General features: G+C 39.5%; 1 protein-coding gene across 1 annotated transcript in view; it reads right to left on the bottom strand.

The window, feature by feature from the left end:
- Positions 1–12,706: 12,706 nt before the first annotated feature.
- The window catches only part of zmpste24 (zinc metallopeptidase, STE24 homolog), a 35,592-nt gene continuing 31,696 nt past the window's right edge, over positions 12,707–16,602 (bottom strand). The window contains exon 10 of the mRNA XM_072548098.1: positions 12,707–16,206. Within this exon, the coding sequence (XP_072404199.1) occupies positions 15,982–16,206 (225 nt within the window). The 3' untranslated portion in view covers positions 12,707–15,981. The remainder of the gene's footprint in view (positions 16,207–16,602) is intronic.

Below are 16,602 nucleotides of genomic sequence, written 5' to 3'. Positions count from 1 at the left end.
GCTTGTGATAAATATGGCTAAGGGTGTGTTCGCAAAAGGCCAAGTCACATTCCTAGACTATGTCATTGAATGTGGACAGCTGGCACCATGGGATGTAAAAAACAAAGGTTACTGGGGAGTTTCTCTTGCCATTGACAAAGAGGGAAGTATTCTGCTTCCTGGGACTCTGTGGTTTTTATTGAAAATGCATTCTGAATTTTTGCAGTGTAGTTGCTCCACTGACTGACCTGTTGAAGAAGTGCAGAGAATTTCAGTGGATAGAGGAGTGTCAGAAGGCCTTTGATGTCTGGAAGCTGTGTTGACCACTGCTCCAGTGTTAGCTACGTCTAATTAACAAAATCATTCAAGGTGGCAATTGATGTGGGTGTCAGTGCTGTACTCTTACAAGAAAATGGTGAGAGAATTGAAAGGCCAATTGGGTAGTTAAGTTCTGCCAATTTTTTCTTAGTATTTTAATTGTAGTGTAAGAATAAAATATATTTAGCTTAAAGACTAATTTGAATTGCACCTGGAATGCAGCACTTTACATTTGCCTGTAAATAAAGTAAAAGTTAGGGTCCGAACTATCTCCTTGATATGTTTTGAGGGGGTTTGGTCTGGTCCATAACAACAGTAAAATCTGACCATGAAATAAATAACCAATTAATATTTTGTTTTGATAATGAAGGAATGTTGACCAATTGTAATTGTTCACATGAAAAGGCAGTCTGACATGTTGATTTAATAGTTCAATTTGATGATGAGGTGATAGCCTAGTGGTATTATCACTAGACTATTACTTCAGAGACCCCGTCAACATGACGAAGATGTCAATTCAATAGTAAATTTGGAATCTAGAGTCTAATGAGGGGCATAGTTGGGAAGGCATATCTTATTTATTTTAGGAAAACTGCTATCTTTAACTGGATTGGCCTATTTGTGACTCCAGACTCATAGCAATCTCGACTGCCCTCTGGGCTATTAGGAATGGGCAATAAATGCTGATAACATGCATATCCATTTTTTTTTAAACATCCTATTTTAGTTTATCACCTCTCTCCTCTCTTTCAGATGAATAACCTCAGCATCCATTTTCTTGCAAGAATCTGTTTGTACAACACCAATCTTAAACCACCACATGAAACCCCCACCCTATGTTCTGCATATAAACCCATATTTTCCTAGCTACCATCAATTCTGAGGAAAGGTCATTTGACCCAAAATATTAACTCTGATTTCTTTCCACAAGATGCTGCGAGGCCTGCTGAGCTTTTCCAGCAATTTCTGCTTTTATTTCTGATTTACAGCATCTGTATTTCTTTAGGATTTTACCACATGAAACTGTTTGGCTAGTCCTTGACTCAGGACCAACCCTGGCATCTTCTATCCCATGTGGATACCAACGGTTGTCAAGGCATAGAGAAAACAATATTATTCAAGCAAAGATGAGTTTGCAATGGAATTGTAGCTTTTCCCAGCCTGGTTTTAATTCCTAAACTGAAAGAAAATGAAAACAAGGCTAGAACACAGTCAATTACATTTCGAACAAAGGAGGGGGAAATTAAGGTTGAAGTGGATTTGAATTATTAGTTCTTTTAGGCCTATTTTCAGATACAGTCCTGAGGTTAATGCATCTGAAAGTGGGTCTTGGGCCTACACAGCTTATTTCTGGTGAGCTGGTTGACTGAGTATCTAGGGTCAACTCATCACTGGCAGCTTCCCAGAAGGAAGGAGATGAGGCCAAGGAGAATGGGACTAAACCTGCACCTGCAGTATGTCCTTAGAGATTGCTGACCCTAAATGAAAGTAACATTGAAGTTAAAGCCTGCTACTGCAGGATTCTGCTCACTGCTGACCAATTTGACAAAGACTTCCTTGATCAGATATTAGGCCCCTTGTTGGTATATGCAAGGGTGTCATCTCTGTTTAGGGTGCCCACCCAGGATGCCTGAACATCATCCAGAGTTAGATGTTGTCATATGTCAAATTCATTTCTAACCATGCCTTGAAGGCAGGAGCAGTTTTAAGTTTGTTAGCCATTTTGTTTGAAGTTCTATCACAGTGTATTTACAAGCAGTCATGGGAAAAGGTTTGTGACATCAGAAGACTGATTGTGACACTAATAAGAAGGTAATATCCCTCATCATCTTTCCACTTTCAATACAAAATCTGATGAGACAAGCTCTTCATAAGTTTAGATGTTCAAGAAGTGCAGGAGAATCTAGTGGTCATTGACTGGTAAGAGCAGCTCACTTAATGGGCCTTGGTTTAGAATATCGAGGTGCAAGAAATACAAATATGTTCCAAAATTCATTGTCAAGAATTTAATTTCTTTTTGATTCTCGTGATGCATTATGCATAATTGTGAGATACAGACCAGAAAGTCCCATACCACTTCACATCAACGGAGTGAGCAGATCTGTCAGAATGGCACTTGGAACAGACCAACTGACTGCACTGATGGAAAGGGAAACTAAAAAACCAAAGCAGATTGATTTCTGATGCCAAGGGCAAGTATGGACAAGCTCGGAAAATCATAGCCACCGTGTTTGAATTGGCCTATTTCAAATTCACCGGATTCAATGACAAAGAGAAACTAGGTGCACGGAAGACCAAAGGGAAAATGATGGACAATGGAATTATTCTCCTGGAAAAGGCATCATGTGCAAGTGTGGGACTAATCCCAAAAGAAACATCTGGTTTTGTGATGAGGAATATTTGTTATAATTTTCATGAAAATAATCCTAAACATATGCATTGGGACTCATAAATGTTTTTTAAGATTATTGAAAATAGTTTTGACCTTTATACATAGCTTACACATAGAATGGATGAGGAGTAGTCAGGCTGGAATTTAATTTGTGATTTATGTCCTTTATTCCTGATGAAACTGCCTCTTTCTCACAGCCATTCATTTATTTTAATACTCCAAAGTGTTTAAAATAGATGGATAGCATTTCAGTGCTTAAATGACAAACTTCTGAATCCAATTGGTATTCACGTGCTCAGTAAAATGAGGGATAGCCTTGGATGAAACTCCCATTATTTATTCAGCATTGGGTCTAAACCAATTCTTTATCCTCACACATGGGAAAATGTCTCATTTTGATTCCACAGTCCAATAAATGATACAAGATGGGATCAATTTTGCTATGTTTATGTTTCATCTTATAAAGAGTTCACAACACAAAAGTAAGACATGAATCCCAAATGGTCTATGCCAGCAGTTAAATGTCACACAAGACTCTTCTGAGCCCTCTTCATGTGATCGTCGTAGTAACAGCTCTATATTCCTTTCTCTCTGGTCCACTTATCCAGCTTCTCTTTAAATGTATCTAAGTTACTCTTTTTTTAAAATTCATTCATAGAATTGGGTGTCACTGGTCAGGCTGGCAGTTATTACCTATCCCTTGTTGCATTTATTGCTTTGGGGCTGGAGTCACATGTAAGCCACACCAGGTAAAGACAGCAGTTTCCTTCCCTAAAGGACATTACTGAACCTTTTAAAAATAAATATTTCATGTTTTAATGGAACATATGAAAGTATTACAGTCCAAGGTGCAGAAAATGATAATCGTTTCTCAAAGTCAGGAGGTTCTAAATTCTTCCACTGCTGGAGAGGACGTCACTGAGGCTATTTTTGAAATCTGCTTTGCTCTTTTGGCCTTTCCCAGTGCATCTTGTGGGTTAATTCTTTGAGAAGTTCGCAAGCAGGGGCATCCCTAGCCAGAAGTCAATGCCATCCTTTGATTTGCCTGCTAAGCCTCCATTAAAGGTAGAAATAAATTTATAAAAGGAAGAAATAAAAGACGGAAACAGACCCTTTGGCCCAACTCGTCCATGCCAAGTTTCCCAAACTAACTTAGTCCCATTTGGCCTGTATCCCCCTAAACCTTTCCTATTCATGTCCAAATGTCTTTTAAATGTTGAAACTGTACCTGCACCTACCACTTCCTCTGGTAGTTCATTCCATATGCAAAACATCCTCTGTGTGAAATCGTTCTATTGAAGAAACTTTGGCTTGTTCTTTCAGTTTAACTTACAGATGATGCCAATATAAATCAGTGGTGATGGGAAGTTCATGTTGAAGCTGGTGGTGGTGGTGCCAATCAAGCTGGCTGTTTTGTTCTGACTGATGACAAGCTTCTTGAGTATTGTTGAGCTGCATCCATCCAGGCAAGTGGGAAGTATTCCATTACACTCCTGACTTGTGACTTGTAGATGCTGGACAGGCTTTGGGGGACATGTCACCAATGAGGGCATAGTGGTGAGTTACTCACCACAGAACTCCTAGCCTGTAATCTGCTATTGTAGCCAATGTTTATATGGCTGGTTCAGTTCAGCTTCTGGTCAATGGGAACCCCAAAGGTGATCAAAGTAACCAGAATGTAAAACGTGGTTTGCACCATGCAGAGTAAGGGAGTTGCAGCTGCACTAGGTTGGAACAGCAATTATTGAACCTTTGTAGTGAACCTGTCTGCTGAGCCATCCAGGAATGTATCTTAACCAATTTCACAGTGTGCTTAATTTAAAGTTTCTGTTAAACATTGAACCACAACAAGTAAGAAGCACCTAAAATATATTTGCTTGAACTGGGCTGTCCTGACAACCTGTACTAAAGATCTCAGGACTTCAATGAGATCCTTGCCACTAGCTAATGATGATTATGATCCCCAAAATCAATTACTTATGAACTGCCAACGTTTAATTCTTTTGTTTACAAACTTATGCATGATGATCAATGTTCTGCATACTATCTACAACACAAGACTGACAATATGGTGAATTCTTGATGTTATTTCGTTTGGTTTTACATGGGTACCTAGCTCCCCACAGTGATTCACTACCATCATCGTTCACCTCCATGCTGAATGTGCATACTTATCATAGAGGAGTGTTTTGCACATTTATCCTCTACTATGTCAACAATGTGATTTTCAGTACACTTGTCCGCTATAAGTTGATCACATTGTCATCCCTCAAAATCAATACCCCTTCTAACACCATGTCCGGCTGTAGAATCAGTACAGGAGGTGGTCTTTCTGCCCATCATATTGTTCTATCACTAACTTCTCCCACTTTTCCTGGTCTGAGAGTTCATCTCCATCAGACATTCAACGCATTGATTTTAATATGATCTGAGCTGCAATATTCCAGGTTCTGAAAATTTTCAATTGTGTTCTTTTCTCCCCCTCCTCGGTTAAAGGATCTCAAAACATTGTCAGCCAGGATGGAAATGATTCCAGAAGACTTTAATCTGTGGGCGACCAGTAAATCTGCACCAACACAAGCCACTTTCCTTGGTCAGATTGTGCTCGATGCTGTTCTATTCCTCTGCCTTGCTGTCTTTGTGGTTCACGTGGTAAACTTTCTCATTAGGCATTTGTCCCGTCAACCTTCAAAGGTTAGTGGTCATTCTCTTGTTAATTATCATCTGACAGTACTAAGGCTTTTGGGACCATACTTGCAGTATAATGGCCTCATCAATAAAATTATTTGAATATTCAGGAAAACAAAGATTATCTTCCTCTAGACTGCCTAAGAATAGATGATACCTTTAGATGGCTACACCTACTAAGAATTTTAAGCAGGCACATACGTTTGAGTAGCTCTGTTGGCTGCCTACCTGTGCCAGTCAGTGGGATAGGAAAACTGGGCTAATCTCTTTAAAAAAAACTGACAGCTGGTATTTCTTTCAAATAATGTGTTGGAAGAAATTGCCAACGACTCCAACTGATGTTTGTCAGCTTGCTTATGTTCCATGAGGAAATAACAATAAGGTTGGCTCGTTAACATCTTTTTGTTTTCATGGGAGGTGGGTGTCACTGACTGAGCCAGCATTTATTTCCCAGTCCACGTTGCCCTTGAGAAGGTGGCAGTGAGCTGCCTTCTTGAAAACTGCTGCAGTCAATTTACTGTAAACAGACCCTAAAGGCTGTTAAAGAGGGAATTCCAGGTTTTTGACGCAGAGACAGTGAAGGAACAGCAATTGTTTTCCAAGTCAGGATAGTGGGGGGCTTGGAGGGGAACTTGATTGAAGGTGGTGATGTTCCCAAGTATCTGCTACCTTTGCCATTCTAAATGGAAGTGGTCATGGGTTTGGAAGTTTCTACCTAAGGAGCCTTGGTAAATTTCTGCATTGCCTCTTGTCGATAGTACACACTGCTGCTGGGATGATCATAATGAATGACAGAACAGTCTCAAGGGACTGAATGGTCTACAACTGCTCTTTTTAACATTGTATTTGCTTAAATGTGATGCTTTGAAGCATGCTAAGAAATGTATTGCTGATAGTGGAAGTCTGAAGCAAGATAAAAAGCTGGAAATACTTAGACTAGCTGGAAGCAGTAGGGAGTGAAAGAGAGAAATATTTCAGGTTTTGTTTTTAAATCTAGAAGTAATAGTGAACCTAACATTGACTCATCCTAACTCTTGAGTCAAAGATAACTGGGCTTACTGATCATATTTTAAATTAAACCTGAAAAATGTATGTGTGAATGAGGGGGAGGATTTAGTTTTAGTGCCCCTCACTCCCACAAACTCTCCACTCATTGGCCAGAATAACCTGCAGGTTAATACTTGAAGGTGGCCTTAGTTCAGGAAGTGGTTGGTGCTGATGAGATTGTATCGCAGTTGGAGTCTGCACCTTCTGGAGGGAAGCAAAATGCAAGTTATAAAAAAAAATGAAAGAAATTTATCAGGAAAAAATGATAAACAATATTCAGTATGTTGTTGACAGAAGTAACAAAAAAGAAGTCAGGAAAACAAGTGCTTTAGTTACCAAGTCTGTACATTACAACTCTTATTTGTAAAGCACTTCACATTATTACACACACTAACATTTTCACAGGAATTTTATGAAACATCACAGCGATGACTTAAGGAGATATTTGATCAGATGACTGAAGCCGAGTTAAAGGGGTAGATTGTGACAACCTACGCACCCCTCAACTCACTGCTATCCATGTCCATGACTGCTGGACATGCAGGTGGATAGCAGTGAGGTGAGGGGTGCGTAGGTTGTTACTATATTTTACATTAGGATTAAATCTCGGCACAACATCGCGCTGTACTTTTCTATGTTGTATGTGAGGAGTGGTAATAGGAGAAGGAAAGTGAGGAGGAGAGCCAGTGGGTGCAGGAAAGGGATTCCAGAATGCTCAAGCTGTCAGAATTAAATGAACAAAGTAACAGCATAGAAATCATTCATCAGCAGAAACAATACATTGGGTTTGGAAAAGGTTATCACATGATATCAAGGACAAGAGACCAGGATTTCTATTTTCAAAACAGTCGTCTAAAATCAAGAAGTTCCCTTTGGCTTGCACTGACCATTTCACTTTCTCCAACACAGGAAAGACATTACAAACTCAATCCTTTAACACCAGATGAAACTAGAAGATTGCACTATGGAATCACCATCCAAAAGGTTATACTGAAAAAGATGCAACTTGTTGAGTTAAAGATTGGCTTGCTAAAAGCTATTCTCAGCTCTCTGAAGAAAAAGAGAAAAGTGAAACATATTCATGGCCACAACAGAAACTTATGTTGTGCGTGTTCCTATTGCAACAATGCCAGTACTGGTACAGCTGGCACAGATGTTAGTGTGGCTGGATCAGGCAGATGAAATACTGCAAAGAAATGTACTGCTAAATATTAGAAAAAAATTTGAAAAATATCTAATAATGATTAAAATAATCTACTCTAGTTTTTGTATCTGAATTCCGTTTGTGGATGTGCGTGCGAGTAGAAGATGGTCAGAGTTCTTAAGAACAAACAAGCACAGAAAGTGCTGGAGAAACTCAGCAGGTCTGGCAACATCTATGAAGAGAGAGAGTTAATGATTTGAGTCCAGTATGACTTCTTCACAGTGATTCTGAACTCAGAAGAGCTTTGAAGAGGAGTCATACTGGGCTTGAAATTTTAACTGTTTTTCTCTCTCTCCACAATTGCTGCAGACCTGTTGAGTTTCTCCAGCACAGTTTATTTCAGATTTTCAATACCTGCAGTACTTTGCATTACAATTTTTTTTTAAATTTGGTTGCCACAGTGTGACAAAAACTTGCTTTTTTTTTACATCATTCATGACCACAAGACATTAAAAAAGTACTTACAGCCATTTAAGGTTTGATACCATTGCAATGTAGAAAGCACACAAGCCAATTTATGCACCCAAAACATCGTGAAACAAAGTAATTATTTAACAAAACATAAGTAACAATGAATATATGCCTATATTGATTTGGTTAAAGTTAGATACATATTTTTATGAACATTAATGTAACTGTGAGCATGACAATAACAACCAGAATCAGAAAGTACAAGGAAAGATTCAAGATACTTAGATTTTCACCAGAGCAGAGGGGCCTCGGTGGAAATTTAATAATGATTTATTTACAATCATAGTATGTATGATAATGTGATGAGAAACAAAAAGCTAATCCCTTTGATTGGGAATTCAATGTCAACAGGTCAATTTAAAATGTTGCACAAAGTAGTATAAGGAATATTCATGGAAAAGGTTGCTGGAATCGTGGAATACTTTATCACAGGAAAAGGTTGCGACCAATCTTTTAAAACTTAAAAATCACACAACACAGGTTATAGTCCAACAGATTTATTTGGAAGTACTAGCTTTTGGAGCACTGCTCCTTCATGAGGGAGCTACCTGATGAAGGAGCAGCGCTCCAAAAGCTTGTACTTCTAAATAAACCTGTTGGACTATAACCTGGTGTTGTGTGATTTTTAGCTTTGTCCACCCCAGTCCAACACCGGCATCTCCACATCATGGCTACAATCTTTTAAAAGACAGTTTAAGGATGACTTCAATGAACATTTACAGCACAACAGATGGAGAGGGCTTGAGCTTTGGGATTAATTTGTGATTCATCAAACAAAGGAACTGGCTCAACAAGTTTACAGTCAGAAAACTGATAAGTATCACCCTGGATAAAAAATATTCCAGATAAGTGCTCTGTTCTGAATTACTAGACCATTTTAGTACCTGAAGAGGAAAGGCTAGACAAGCTAGGGCAGTACAGTGGTTAGCACTGCTGCCTCACAGCACCAGAGACCTGGGTTCAACTCCCACCTCAGGCAACTGTGTGGAGTTTGCACATTCTCCCAGTGTCTGCATAGGTTTCCTCTGGGTGCTCCGGGTTTCCTCCCACAGTCCAAAAATGTGTAGGTTAGGTGAATTGGCCATTCTAAATTACCCATAGTGTTAGGTGAAGGGGTAAATGTAGGGGAATGGGACTGAGTGGGTTGCTCTTCGGAGGGTCAGTGCGGACTTGTTGGGCCAAAAGGCCTGTTTCCACACCAAGTTATCTAATCTAATAAATTGTATCCTCTGCAGTATAGAAGGGTCATAGGTAATAGGGTTAAGGAGAATCCAAAGGGTTTTTGCAAATACATCAAGAACAAAAAAGTAACTAGGGTGAGAATAGGGCCCCTCAAAGATCAGCAAGGCAGTCTTCGTGTGGAGCTGCAGGAGATGGGGAGATACTAAATGAGTATTTTGCATCAGTGTTTACTGTGGAGGAGGACATGGAAGATACAGACTGTAGGGAAATAGATGGTGCTATCTTGAAAAATGCCCATATTACAGAGGAGGAAGTGCTGGATGTTTTGAAACACATAAGAGTGGATAAATTCCCAGAACACGATCAGGTATATCTGAGAACTCTGCGGGAAGCTAGGGAAGTGATTGCTAGGCCCCTTGCTGAGATACTTGTATCATCGATAGTCACAGGTGAGGTGCTGGAAGACTGGATGTTGGCTAACGTGGTGCCACTATTTAAGAAGGGCGTTAAGGACAAACCAGGGAACTATAGACCAGTGAGCCTGATGTCAGTGGTGGGAGGGAATCCTGAGGGACAGGATGTACATGTATTTGGAAAGGCAAGGACTGATTAGGGATAGTCAGCATGGCTTTGTGCATGTAAAATCATGTCTCACGAACCTGATTGAGTTTTTTGAAGATGTAACAAAAGAGGATTAATGAGGGCAGAGCAGTAGATGTGATCTATATGGACTTCAGGAAGGCGTTCGACAAGATTCCCTATGGGCAACTGGTTAGCAAGGTTAGATTGCATGGAATACAGGGAGAACTAACCATTTGAATACAGAACTGGCTCAAAGGTAGAGGACAGAGGGTGGTGGTGGATGGTTTTTTTCAACTGGAGGCCTGTGACCAGTGGGGTGCCACAAGGATCGGTGCTTGGTCCAGTACTTTTTGTCATTTGTATAAATGATTTGGATGTGAGCATAAGAGGTATAGTTAGTAAGTTTGCAGATGACACCAAAATTGGAGGTTAACTGGACAGAGGTTACCTCAAATCACAATGGGATCTTGATCAGGTGGGCCAATGGGCTGAGGAGTGGCAGAAGGAGCTTAATTCAGGTAAATGTGAGGTGCTGTATTTTGGGAAAGCAAATCTTAGCAGGACATACACACTTAATGGTAAGGTCCTACGGAGTGTTGCTGAACAAAGAGACCTTGGAGTACAGGTTCGTAGCTCCTTGCAAGTGGAGTACCAGGTAGATAGGATAGTGAAGGTGGCATTTGGTATGCTTTCCTTTATTGGTCAGAGTATTGAGAACAGGAGTTGGGAGGTCATGTTGCGGCTGTATAGAGCATTGGTTCGGCCACTTTTGGAATATTGTATGTAATTCTGGTCTCCTTCCTATCGGAGGATGTTGTGAAATTTGAAAGGGTTCAGAAAAGATTTACAAGGATGTTGCCAGGGTTGCAGGATTTGAGCTACAGGGAGAGGTTGAATAAGCTGGGGCTGTTTCCCTGGAGCATTGGAGGCTCAGGGGTGACCTTATAGAGGTTTATAAAATTATGAGGGGCATTGATAGGATAAATAGACAAGGTCTTTTCCCTGGGTTGGGGGAGTTCAGAACTAGAGGGTTTAGGGTGAGAGGGGAAAGATATAAAAGAGACCTAAGAGGCAACTTTTTCATGCAGAGGGTGGTACATGTGTGAAATGAGTTGCCAGATGAAGTGGTGGAGGCTGATACAATTGCAAATTTTAAAAGGCATCTGGATGAGTATAATAGCAAGGGTTTGGAGGGATATGGGCCAGGTGCTGGCTAGTGGGACTAGATGAGGTTGGGATACCTGGTCGGCATGGACGGGTTGGACCGAAGGGTCTGTTTCTGAGCTGTACATCTCTATGACTCTATAACTTAAATGAAACATAAAAGATGCTAAGACAACACGGCAGTGTGAATGTTAAAAAGGATGTTTCCTCTTGTGAGTGTATCTAGAATTAGGGGTCAGAGTTTTAAAGATAAAAAGGGTTACCCCTTTCAGAGGAGTGAGAGCCTTTGGAATCCCCTTCTTCAAAAGGCACTGGATGAGAATCCTTAATTTTGTTTTTAAAGGCAGATGGAGATAGATTCTTTATTGCTGGTATGAGGGGGTGGAGTGAAAGATTATTGGGGATATGCAAGAATGTGGGGACGAGGTTAAAAATCAGATCAGCCATGAACTCATTGGATAACAGAACAGACTCAAAGGACAAAGTGGCCTACTCTTGTTCCTTGTTCGTATTAGTACCACTATAATTCACAAAAAGTTGTTAAATTGAAGGGAAAAGAAAACTATGGTATAAATCCTTAATCACCATCAATGACCCTCCATTGCTGCACTCTCCTGATGGAGAGCACTAACATAGATATTAGCCAAGGGCAGGGCTGGACCAAACTGTGAATCCGCTATCTTCATTCCTCTTACCAACACAGACCTTTACAGTCAAGTCTCACACTTGAATAAAGGCTACTTTGTTAAGGTACTGGACTCATGAAACAATATCCCCAAAAATCAATGCATTCAAAACAGTGAGGGAGGAAAATTGAGAGTTTGGCTGGGTAGTCGGGTTGGTAGATGAATAGAAAATAATTTCTCCAAAGTCTTCTACCAACTTTTGACCTACAATTAAAAATAGACTACTACAGAAGAAATGGGGAAAACACTTTGAGACCTCAGTTGATTTGATACAAAATGAATAAAGTTGAAGTCCCAATAAAAGTACCATGGAGTGAAAGGCCTTGGGTTTGCACAGAGAACTTCAAGCATCTTCTTAGTTCTCTCATTACTTAAGTCAGAATGCCATGAGAAATTAATGAGTAAAGAGTGTAGGAGGAGAGAGAGAGGGAGAGAGAGGGGAGGTTCAGGACCCCAAGTGGGATTGTACATTGAGATTTTTGGGAATGTGAGCTGCAAGGACAGCAATAGCTACCATGTGGCTCTGCCTTAGACCCCCACCCCAAAACCTTTCCTGGTCTCATAGATCCAGCCTCTCCGACACTCGTCTCATCCACCCACCCTCCCGTGCCACAGTTGTCACAGAGGAGTTGCGATGATTCTCAAAATTAGGCCACAGTGAAAAATGTTTGGGAAACATGGCCTCAGCAGTCACACCATAACAAGTCACCTTTGTCTGTAGCCTAGGAAAACTAAAAGTGATTGAAAAGGGGATGTTTAAAAAGCAAAAATCATGCAATACGACCATGCAAATATGAAAATTCTCGACTAAAAATGCTCCTTTTAAACCAGGCACCATAAAAATACAACTTGCTCATTCCCAATGGTAGTTTGACCCGCAAACCTGGGGTCCAAATAAGACCAATCAACATGCTTCAGAAGGAAAGTACTAAAGATGTAAGTTAGTTATGGACATATTGTTTTTTTTTAAATACAACACCTGAGTCACAAAACTACTTTCACCTCTCAATTTGTCCATTTATTATAAATCAACACCACAGTGGAACTGAATTTATCACAGTTTTTTAAAGATAGGTTTGGTTTAACAATTCCAAAACATGCCAATTAAATAATCATACTGACTTTGATCATAGTTTGGTTCAAGGAATCCATGCTTACAGATATTGAATACTTTAAAGATAAAACAAAACAAGCAGGATTCCAATATTCACACTGCCTTTGAAATGTGAACGACCTTACTGTTAGTGACTTGTGAAATCATTGACCGGTGAAATATTATTTAATCCACTCCCCGATTTAAATAATGCTTCCTGTCTTGTCTCATTGTCCAATTTTTAAAATTTAACTTATTTAAAAGTTCCATTGCTTAATTTCAATTCAACTTTAATGCATCATTCGCAACATCTGTTTAATGTCAAAGCCACAAAAAAAGTTAAAAACTGAAAATCGGGTAAATGCACAGATCAGCACATGAAACAGGAACTAATCTTTGGCAATGGAGCCCTTCATCAGAATGGTTTCAAGCAATTTTTTTAATTTCCATTTTGTATACACAGAGGACTAAATAAAAAGTATTAAGAATACTACACCGTTGATTGGTGTGCAAGATACAGATGTGCAGTAAGTCCTTTCCTTTTCCATTGTCAAAGTAACATTATGGCTTATTCACTGTGCAAAAATGACTTATTCCTGATAAGCTGTTCTGCATAGTTAACAAACCAACTTCAGGCTTTTGAATGGACTGACCACAAGCTAAGGGCTGAGCCCATGGTCAACGCTAAAAAGCAATGGCAAACTTCATCTCCAAATTTCTCACATGAAACATAAAATCTGCATTGCCCTCAGCTTCAAACATTTTGCAACGCAACTAAGTGATAATATTTGTAAACAACTTCTAGCTACCTCTACTGGTTCTATGGATAAAATATGTCAGACTGTGGGATCCCGAGGTGTATATCAAACAAGGAATTTTCGACCAGCTGTTTTCCCTAGCATCACAGATGTCCAGTGGACAGTGGTAGAGGTTCCAGAATCCTGGGCTACTTGGGGTGTTCCTGTTGCCACTTGTTGTTGATTGACCCACAAGGTTGGGACTGGAATGGGTTTGACAGTGACGCTCACTCCAACACATTGGAACACTCAGCTCATTAAAGTTCGCATATGAAAAACTGGGAACTTGGGCGAGGTAGTGGAGGGCTAGAATTACTGATGGAGAGCACCACTTGGAATGGAAGATCAACAGGGAGGAAAAGAAAAGCTCGTGAAACCCTGCAAGTTAGTTTTTCTTACTTCAGCCGATTTGGAAATTTAAACAGCAACAAATGGGAAGTCAATGAAACTTCTGGCATCCCAGTTCATGAAATAACTACTACAGTAAACTACAAAGGTCCACAATTCAGCAGGGACAACACAGGTGATGCCAACTAACTGTGTGCAGAGTCACATTCAGTGAAATATGTATAAATCTCTTCCATCCCTCAAACTGTACACACCATGAACATTTATTTTATACTTGGAACTGGTAATTTAACAACTGAATACAATTAGCAGCACCCTCACTTGACCTCTCTTGTAGCATACATTAATGCAAACAAAATGGACCAAGATGCTCTGGGCAATACAGAAAGATAAGGTAAGGTATCATACAAATTACTTCACAGGTACCAAATAAAAATGCATTATCACATGCCAGTTAAGTACAGACTAGGATTATTTCAGTCAGAGTCAAGTTGCTTCATGTACAGTCACTTGCAAATGAAAGAAACAAAATATATACTTTAACCTTCACTGGTCAAAGCTCACCAGAATTCAAGTATTCCAAATATAATAAAATTAAACCTGACATAAAATGAGGGGTATCCACAACCCTGCAGACAGAATCAAAATGCTAAAACTGGCACCAGATTGAGCAAATTTTGCACCATACATATTATCAAAACACAAGAATCACTTTTAATCATGATAGGAAAAGCTATTACAGTGCATATTTACTCATATCCTACATCTGTTGACATAGACACGAGCAATTTAAAGAAACCCTCTTCACTAGTAATGTTTGTAGTGTGAAAACTGACAATTAAACTACTGAACAAACTTGAAACTACCATTTACCTCAATATGTTTTTACAATTTTAACTTATTTTCACAGTGACTGAATTTTCTCCCCAGACACTAGTCCTCGCCATTTCTTTTCTAAAAGCCTTGGCTCTTAGTGGGATAGAGTTCCCATCAGTATTGTCCAGTACTTTTCTAGTGTCTGTTGCTCATTATGTTGAGATAGCAAGTGTCAGTAGACTTGTTGACTGGGTTTCCAACATGCACACACAGACCATTTCAGTAAGGAAGTGTCAAAGCATAATCCTTAATTTGGCAGTTAAATGCCAATTGTAGCACTACTAAGCCAATTCTTCATATGTATGGTTAAGGCTGTTCTACCAACTGAGCTATCACGGAGCCCTAGAATAGACAGGAAGCTCACCAAATAGCTACTGTGCACCCAACGTGCCCCACTCCCTCAAAAAGAAGCAGGGAAAAGGAGAAGATAAAACATTTTACTATCACCTCACCTTCATTTCAGAAGAGAAAGGAGAAAACTCATTTGGTGACCAGCCACGTTTATATTTATTCTTTTCCTAATCTCTTCCAATCCAGACCCTTATGGTCTCAAAAATTGTATCTCAAAACAGCATTCAAGTTCAACTCTAATCTATATCATTTAGAAAACTTGAGGCCATTAATAAAAGGGATTTATTTTTAAAAAAGTGATATAAATAGAGATGTTATCTCACAGTTTGCTGGTTTGGAAGGTAGCTAAAGCAAGAGCAAAATTTGCTACAGGATGCACCAAAATAAAGCTTTATAAATTTGCACTTTTACTTTGAATGTGATGTACATGAAGCAATTTCCAAGAGCACTTCGAACAACATCTCAGATATGATGCAACTTAGATTGAAAGATTTATAATCTTCGGTATCTGTGCTGGTGTGGCTTAAATAGATTCACTTGTACCACATTAAACTAGGCATATGCTAAATTAAAAACTAATTCAAGTCTCAATGTAGTTTTAACACAACTTAAAATATTATTTTGATCTGTACTGCTGGCAGTCAGTGCATAAGCTAAATGCACTCAGATCCTAATCCAGTTCCCATATTACAAACATACAGTACAGATCTGCACTGTTCATGGAATGAAAACTTTAAAAAAAAATTGAAACAAAAAATACTATCCAATTTCTTAAGGGTGAAAGTAAGTTCCTTTCCCTTCTCTCAGTCCTTCTTCTTGTCCTTTAAGGCACGGAGTCTCTCCAGGAGAGGTGGATGGGAATAATGCCACATGGAATACAGCCAGTCAGCAACTGGAAAACCTAAGTTATCCTTGTTCAGTTTTATCAGTGCAGAATACAGGTCTGTGGCTTTTCCTAGATCCTTTGCAAATGCGTCAGCCTGGAATTCAAATCTCCTGCTCAGTACAGTCAGGCTAAAGGATAGCACCTATTAAAAACAAAAGTTCATCAAATGTCAGATGCAAACTTAGGAACTTGGGACAAAAGTAACCATTCAGCATCCTGACCCAACTTCACCATTCTAGATCAACTGTTGCAATGCCATTTTCCTGCACAATCCCCATATTTATTGATGTCATTATTCTCCAGTCATCTACAGATTCTGGTGTTGAACATATTCAATGACTGAGTGTCCACAGACCTCTGAGGTGGGGAGTTCCAAAAATTTACTTATCCTTGGAGTGAAGAAATTTCCTTCTCATCTATGCTCTAAATTGGTTTTACACATCTCAGCCAAGAAAAACATCCTAAATATTTGAAGGGTGGAAACAGAATGGAAGTTCATTCAGAAGCAGTTTCCAGTTTAAACAAAACAGTTGGTCAT

The sequence above is a fragment of the Chiloscyllium punctatum genome, chromosome 27 (genome assembly GCF_047496795.1).
Source record: "Chiloscyllium punctatum isolate Juve2018m chromosome 27, sChiPun1.3, whole genome shotgun sequence".
Classification (NCBI taxonomy): domain Eukaryota; kingdom Metazoa; phylum Chordata; class Chondrichthyes; order Orectolobiformes; family Hemiscylliidae; genus Chiloscyllium; species Chiloscyllium punctatum.
The sequence above is the reverse complement of the archived record's forward strand: the minus strand, read 5'-3'. Positions and strand labels throughout refer to the sequence as shown.